The 8,189-nt window shown below is 49.8% G+C and overlaps 1 protein-coding gene across 1 annotated transcript in view; it reads left to right on the top strand.

Moving 5' to 3' along the window:
* The first annotated feature begins 1,827 nt into the window (after nucleotides 1-1,827).
* Nucleotides 1,828-8,189, top strand: part of ACR (acrosin) — a 6,839-nt gene continuing 477 nt past the window's right edge. The window contains exons 1-5 of the mRNA XM_008068974.2: nucleotides 1,828-1,937; nucleotides 3,001-3,204; nucleotides 3,420-3,703; nucleotides 7,100-7,245; nucleotides 7,838-8,184. Coding sequence (XP_008067165.1) covers nucleotides 1,861-1,937; nucleotides 3,001-3,204; nucleotides 3,420-3,703; nucleotides 7,100-7,245; nucleotides 7,838-8,184 — 1,058 coding nt within the window. The 5' untranslated portion in view covers nucleotides 1,828-1,860. The remainder of the gene's footprint in view (nucleotides 1,938-3,000; nucleotides 3,205-3,419; nucleotides 3,704-7,099; nucleotides 7,246-7,837; nucleotides 8,185-8,189) is intronic.

Genomic DNA, 8,189 nt, shown 5'->3' on the forward strand with positions numbered 1-8,189 from the left:
GTAGGCTGCAGCAGGTGTGTTGGGTGAGAGTTATTCTAACAGTTTTTTGAAATTTCTAGCAGCCTTGAAATTGGGGCAAGTTTGTAAAAGTTTTCACTGGTTTCTACAGTCCTGATATTTCTCTACTTTAACCTGCCTAGTCTATCAGGACTATGCTTAAGTAGAGGATAGGAGACTCTCTGGCAGCCAGGTGGGGGAAAGAGAACTTATGACACTTTGGTATGGCAGTTGAAACTTCAGAATACTCACATAGGTGAGATGTAACCACTTGGCACTCAGGTAGAAGATATAAGCGCTCTTGATTTTCAGGTTGAGAAGATGTGACAACGTGACACTTGAGTGGTAGAGATGAGAATTCTTAACCTCTGGGTGGAAGACATGAGGTCTTTGAACCTGAGATGGAAGAAAAGAGATGTCCTCACATTCAGGGAGAGGAGGTGATAGCTCCCCGACACTCAGGTAAGCTGTATGAGATATACTGGACATTCAGTTAATGGGGATGTGACCTCTGAAAGTTAAATAAGATGAGAACGTATGTCATTCAGTTAGAGAAAATACTCAAGGAGAGAAGTCGATATCACTGGGCATGGTGGCTCATGCCTGTAATTCCAGTATTTTGGGAGGAGGAAGTAAGAGGATCCCCTGAACCCATGGGCTTGAGACTAGCCTGGGCAACATGGCAAGACTTCATCCCTAAAAAAAAAAAAATTAGCCAGGCATGGTGACATGCGCCTTTAGTTCTAGCTACTCGGAAGGCTGAAGTGGAAGGATCATCTGAGCCCAGCAGGTTGAGGCTGTGGGGCCGTGAGTGTGCTACTGCACTCCAGCCTCGGTGACAGAGTGAGACTTTGACTCAGCAACAAAAAAAGAGAAATCAAGATCATCTAATAATCTGAAAACTCAACCCTCAGAAAGAGGTAATGAGATGTTCTGACACTCTGGTAGGTGAGATTGGATCTTGCAACACTCATATATGCGAGATTGCAAGATCTGGACCTTCAGATAGGCTGACTGAGACTTTGCACTCAGGGAGAGGGGGTCAGACTGTCCTCATACAGGTAGAGATGTGACCTCCTGACACTCTTGCAGAGGAGGTGAAATGTTTTGACATTCAGGCATATGCAATGAGCATTTGCCACAGTCTGGTAGGTGAGATGCACTCTCCTGACAACTAGATAGAAAAAGTGAAACTCCATAATATTCAAGCAGTAGCTGTGATGAAAACTCTTGGCATTCAAGTATAGGAGAAAACAGTTTGTTGCACCTAGGTCACATAAAGGAGACCTGGAGGCACTGAGAACTATGAAATATTATGATATTCAACAATTGACAGGAAGGTGGGCTTTGCAGTTGTGAATTAGGAAAATTCAAAGTGGATCTTTGAAAATAGTGCAAATAGCATGCACTTGAAAAAGACAATTTGCCCCTCCAACTATTAAGGATCTATTAATCTGTTGTGTCTGACTCCTTTTAACATATTGCACCATCTTGTCATGGAGGGGCAAAGCTGCTCCCATCTGTGAATCTGCAGTGGTTACAGCTTACATGAAGGCCAGACCCCAAACTTATGCAAAGAATAAGATAACCTCACAAGAATAACTGGGAATGAAGACCCTTGGGACCCTTGCCTTAGGACAGAATGAGGTTGCACAGGAATTCTTCATCATTTCTGGGGTAAGAGAGCCTGTATAGGAAGTCAGGAAATTTCTCCAGCATAAACTAGTTAAGCCAAGGGGCTCCTGCCTGACTTGATTGCTGGGTGGGGGGGATGGAGGGGATGGGAGGCCAATCTGCTGATTGGCCAAGAGGCCATGGAGCTTTGTGAGGTCATTGGGCTTGCGGCCAGGCAGGGGCAGAAGTATGGCTGAGATGCTGCCAACTGCCATTTTGCTGGTCTTGGCGGTGTCTGTGGTTGCGAAAGATAACATCACGTGTGAGTAAGTGTCAGGGGTACCTTGGTGGGGGGAAGGTATCTTTGGAATAGCAGCTCCTACCCAGACTCCGTCTGTCCAGAGCTCGGGAGAAGGAGGCCAAGCTTGGGCCTCAGCAGTGACTGGGTCTCACGGCTCCTGTGACCCATGTCCCCAACTCAGACCCTCCCTGCTCCCAGAATCATCAGCCCAAAGTCCCAGGTATCCAGTCACCCATAGTTTCTTCCTGAGACGGACCCCTCAGTTCTTAGGACTCTTGACAGTGCCTAGATATGTGCCCCCTGACTCCTCCAAAGTCTGACCCCACTGCTTTGCGGACATACAGTCCTGATTTTCAGGAACCCCTGTTTTTTCCCACAAACAACTAAGAGGTCCCAACCTGTGGTTGCTTCCAATAGCTCCAGGATATCATCATGTCACGTCTTTTGCATCTCCACCTACCTGTAGCCTCTCTCACCCACCTGTAGCCTCTCTCACCCTCAAGGTACTCCGCAATGGCAAGAACCCCCAAGCTATGGATGACCTCCCACCTGTGACACAATTCCCAGAACTTCTACCTCTGGACTCCACCACTCCTTGTGTGCCCCTCATTTCTGTGGGTCATGATATCTGCCTGTGGCAACTTGCCTCCTGGCACTAACCCAATCCTGCAGCACAAGACCTCCTGAGTTACCTGACTCTTCCCTGAGTCTCCCACCTGAGACTGGTTCTGAAAATCCTAGACCATTATATCCCTCTTCCCTCAGACCTCCACTCCCACCTCTCTCTGCTTTGTCTAGAGATCTGCCATACTTCAGGGCCTGTACAGTCTGTCCTGGCTACCTATGGCCTCCTCTTTCCCCAGCTTGTGACCATACCAAAAAGACCCAAGCAGCCATAACCCCAAACCATTTCCTGGAGCCAGCAGCTTCCTGCACAGCAAAGGCTACCCTCACTTATCCAGGACCCATAGCTCTTTCCTACTTTTCTCAACCCCATGTCTCTGTCCTGCCCCCCCCCCCCAGTTGTAGAGTTGCAAGGATGGGCTATACCTGTTCCTGGTTTGAACTATGTTCTGGTCTCTCCTCAGTGGACCTTGTGGGTTACCGTTCAGGCAAGACCCACAAGGAAGCATCCGAATCGTCGGAGGGCAGGATGCACAGCATGGGGCCTGGCCCTGGATGGTCAGCCTCCAGATCTTCAATTACAACAGCCGCAAGTACCATGCATGTGGAGGAAGCTTGCTGAATTCACACTGGGTGCTTACTGCTGCGCACTGCTTCGACAGCAAAAAGTACATATGGGAATGCACAGAGGGAGGTCCTAAGACTATTCTCAGAAAGGCACAGGCTCCAGGGGACTCTGGGTCAAGTGGCAATGAGACTCCGGGGGTAGGGGCAGTTGATTCAGGCCCTTGTTGGGAGAAGGCCCTAGAGGTCACTATCACCAGGGGCTTTTGACCAGCCAGTCCATAAGTAAGAATGACTCGGTTTGCCTTTGTGTCCACAGTAAAGTGTATGACTGGAGACTGGTTTTTGGAGCACAGGAAGTTACATATGGAAACAATAAACCAATGACGGCGCCTTTGCAAGAGAGATATGTTGAGAAAATCATCATTCATGAGAAATACAGCTCTGTGACAGATGGATACGACATTGCTCTCTTGAAGATCACCCCTCCTGTTTCATGTGGGAGCTTCATTGGGCCAGCCTGCCTGCCCCATTTTAAGGCTGGCCTACCCAAAGCTCCCCAGATGTGCTGGGTGGCTGGCTGGGGATACATAAAAGAGAATGGTGAGTACGGAGGGTCTCCCCTGGGGGGACACTGGTGGTCATTATCCCGGTGGCCTTTGAGGTACAGTGGTCATAAGTTGATGCCTAACTGAGTAACTTTCAGCCTCCTCATGGCGTTCTGAGCAGGGCCATCACTGTGCCTTTCACAGCTGGAGAAATGAAGAGTGAGAGAAGTTGAGTTCCCTGTTGCAGGTCATGCGGTCGGTCCCTAGTCTGGCTCCCAAAGGGAGGGCTGAATGGGAGGCACAAGTAGAAACACAGCATTGTTTAGAATGGAGTCGAGGCAGTGTTTGCATTTGGTACCTGGAGCCCCCGTTGCTGGATTCTGGAAGTGGGCTGCACATCCTGAAACAGCATTTGGAGAAGAGCTCTAGATGTAGTTTCATAGCCTTAGGCTGGAGCCTTCTTCCTGAGCCTCAGTTTTCTCATGAACCAGAGTTTTCTCATGAACCAGAGATGGTCTCTAAGCTGACAGTCTCCCCAGATTCCAGGGTCCAGCCCTCTTGCTTCGAGTAGGTCTTTGTCACTCTCAGCGGCAGCCTCCGGGCACCACTCCCCATCCTTGGCCTGTCATAGCCACAATCCATCCTACACATTGGAATTACTTGAAGTTTTCTCTGTAGACTGGGAGGGGGACAGGTGGTGAGCGTAGTTTTCTGTGGGTCACAGGAATTCCAGTATTTCAGGCTCCCTAGAGCTGTTCATCACGTCCCTTTCCATTCAAATGAGTGTAGCTGCTTCTCTAGACTTCTGTCCTTGGCCAAGCTGTCTACCTTTTTCTTGGCTCCCACCTGGATCTCTCACCCATCCACCACTAACTAGCACTCTTGATGAGTTGTAGGTGAGTTGTAGGACTCTCTTCCACACCAAACCAGGTTCACAGAAGGTCCCAGGGTGTGACCTAAAACAACTGTCGTTTTTGAATCCATGTTCTTGGTTCCAGACATCCCTTTTCACTTACTTAAAGCCTAGAGACATTATTTATCTCAGAAGCAACAGGTTACCCCATTAAGTGGCAGCAATGACTAGCAAACTTTTGCCAGTAGGACAAGACAATGTAGGGCTTGGTCTCTTCATGTGACCTGTGGTTTCAGCTTGCTATGCTATGACTGCATGAATTCTTACCTAGTCACAGCAGGAATGTGAAAAGGTGAGTGAAATTAACTTAGTGCTCAATCTCTCCTTCTTGATAATGGAAAATTTAGGCTTCCTAATTCAAGGCAATTCAGTCATTTGGGGTTTAAAACTCAATCTTTTGGGGTAGCAAAAAACCCACATAATTTCAGGATTATTTCTTTAACTATAATTTCTCTCTCCCAGAGATTGAGCTAAGTTTTTGACAAGTTTGTCACCCTTCCCCTCCCTTGGAAAGGGCATCTCATCCCAGCTGTTCACTGGCTTTTACTGATGTGTGACCATCCCTTCTTGACCCGGGTTGCCAACCTCTGTCTTAGCTGCTGATGCCCATGGCTCTGCTACAACCTCTAGCACAAGGACATGCATTGGTCCGACCCCTGGCCTGCCGTGCTCTGTTCATTCATCTGACCAGGCCCACAGTTCTTGGGGGTCTTGTCCTCCCTGGGAGGCTGATCTCAGGGTCCCTGCTACCACCCCCACCTTTGCTATCTTATTGCTCAGAAGAATTGCAGGCTCTTGGCTACACTTGGACTATGTCTATTTTTTGTTTATTGCTGTAAAAACATCCCCCACCCCAAACCCCAGTCTTAAAGAAACCCCCAGGCTCCAAACACCTGTGATTCCTTCAGACCTTCTTTGCGCTACCTCCTCTTTGAACTCATTTGCTTTGGGGCTAAAGAGTTATCCTTGGGTACAACTTCTTTCCCAGTGAATACTGAGTTCCTGCAGGCTTTTTAGCCTTTGTTATTTGAAGCCGAGGTGTTGAGATTGAAAAAAATCCTTTTCTGTTTCAAGACACCTGGCTCTTCACAGTGAAACACATGGCTTTCCAGACCACAGGCTCTGCCATTGATTTTAGAAGTTGTCTTTATGGCTAACAAGCCAGGATAGTTGTCATTGTTATTTCAATGTCACCTTTACCCCAAGGGCAGTGTATGTACAAAGCTCTCACTGCTGCTTGGATGGCAAGAAAAGGTGGGGTTAAAGGGGTTGAAACATGCAACAGCCATGTACTAAATGCCCACCGAGTGCTCAGCCCTACAAATGTCACTCCGGATTTCCTGTCTCCCATCTTGGCCTACCAAACTGTGTTCTGGGTCTGCCCTACCTCAAGTTGCTCCCATCTGCACTGCAGACGACCCCAGGACCCACCCTTAGGCTATGGATGTTGCTATGGTGGGAGCCAGAGCAGCTGCTGTTGTTGGGGACCTTTCTGTCCAAGGGATCACTTGATGAAGAGGTGACAAATGCACTGTCTGCGTCAGATGCAACGCTGGTGATGACAGCCACAACATTGGGCCTTCCCTAACACAAAGGTCACAATGGAGCTTCTGGGTATCAAGGGAGTTCTCTCTCTGCTTTGGGCTCATCTGTGTCTGTCTGTGCGTAGAGACACTGCCCCAGGGCTTCTCTTTCCATCAGCTCCTCAGAATAGACTTGCGGCGCGTGGGAGGGGCTCATCAGTCCCACTCCAGCGGATCCTGTGTACAACTAAGCAGAGGAGTCCTGAGGAGGGACAAGCAGCAAGGAGGGGGCTTGGGGCCAGACAGTGGGGAATGGACTGTGTGTCTCAGACTCAAGCTGGCCCAGATTCCAACCCCGTGACATGAGCTGTGTGTCTCAGACTCAGCTCTGGGTCCAGATTCCAGCCCCATGACATCCCTACTGTGACATAGGTGGGCAGTGCTCCAACTCCCTGATCCAAAAGAGGAATAACAGGACCGTGGGACTCAACATGAGTGCTCAGCAGGCCCTGGGTCCCTCCAGCCTTCTCCAACCCCCTGAGAGCACCTCCTTGTAGATCTCCGAGCTCCACTGTCTTCATTCCTTTGCCCAGGGCCCTCTCTAGTGACGCCTTCCCTACTCCCTCTTTCAGCATCCACAGTCACAATGAAGATGGGCGGTGACACCCACCAGCCACCCCTACATAGAATCAACCACCACATGAGCACATTAACCTCCATGAACTATTGATGCACATGCTCATCCTTCTGTCCACCTGTCTGTGTACCTTCTCCCATGCTTCTGCTCTTTCTCTCTCCTCCCCCATCCATCTGGATATCATTTCTCTGCCTCCATTCCCATCTCTCATCTGTTCTTTCAGGTGTGTGCTTTCTTCCCTTCAGGAGTGTATGAAGTGAGGTCAGGCATTGCCCATGGGTCTAGAACATTACAGAGGATGAGATTTAATGATGGGTGGAGGCAGGGCTTTCTTTTATGTCTCCCATGACCACTGACCATTGAGTGGCTTGGCTATAGCCCCCAGGCCATCGCCTATACTGCAGGAGGCACGTGTGGATCTCATTGACCTTGACTTGTGTAATTCGACCCAGTGGTACAACGGGCGTGTTCAGCCAACCAATGTGTGTGCAGGGTTTCCTGAAGGCAAGATCGACACCTGCCAGGTAACCTTCGTTCTGGTTCCCAGGCCCTGGGTCCCTCCAGCCTTCTCCAACTCCCTGGGAGCACCTCCTTTTAGATCCCCGAGCTCCACTGTCTCCATTCCTCTGCCCAGGGCCCCCTCTAGTGAAGCCTTCCCTGCTCCCTCTTCCAGTATCTACAGTCACAATGAAGATGGGTGGTGACACCCACCAGCCACCCCTACATAGAATCAACCGCCACATGAGCACTTTGTTTCAGCCTTAACACACAGAGCCTAACAACCAAGCCCTGTCCCTGAAGAGAGTGTTTACCTCTCTTCCCCAGACACAAATTACTCAAAGACCCTTGTACACACATGCTCATGTATACAGGTAAAGCCACATGCATGGACACACAGGTTTGCTCATCTCATTGCAAGAAACTTACGATAATCCACACCCTTCTCACATCCCAACTGAAGTTGTTGGTACCACCTCAAAGTTTATCCCAACCATTGTGTTCACAGCAGCAGGAAACCATATGGCTGCAAAAATTCTCCTCCCAGAGCCCTCTGAACCCTTTGGGGAGGGAAAGAGTGACTCAGGCAGATAGTGACCTCTGTGTCCTTCCGGGCAGGGGGACAGCGGTGGGCCGCTCATGTGCAAAGACAGCAAGGAAAGCTCCTTTGTGATCGTGGCAATTACAAGCTGGGGAGTAGGATGTGCCCGCGCTAAGCGCCCCGGAATCTACACAGCCACCTGGCCCTTTCTGAACTGGATTGCTTCCAAGATTGGCTCTAATGCCCTGAGCATGATTCACCCTGCCACTCCTCCCCCACCTACGACTCAACTGCCTCCAGTTCAACCTCCCTCCCCCCACCCTGCTCCTGCTCATCCTCCTTGGTATTTCCAGCGTCCTCCTAGTCATTCTCGGCCACTTCCACCCCGACCACCTGCAGCCCAGCTCCAACCCCCACCTCACCCCCTGC

The sequence above is a fragment of the Carlito syrichta genome, unplaced genomic scaffold (assembly GCF_000164805.1).
Source record: "Carlito syrichta isolate Samal-C Ts95f unplaced genomic scaffold, Tarsius_syrichta-2.0.1 Scaffold311716, whole genome shotgun sequence".
Taxonomy (NCBI): domain Eukaryota; kingdom Metazoa; phylum Chordata; class Mammalia; order Primates; family Tarsiidae; genus Carlito; species Carlito syrichta.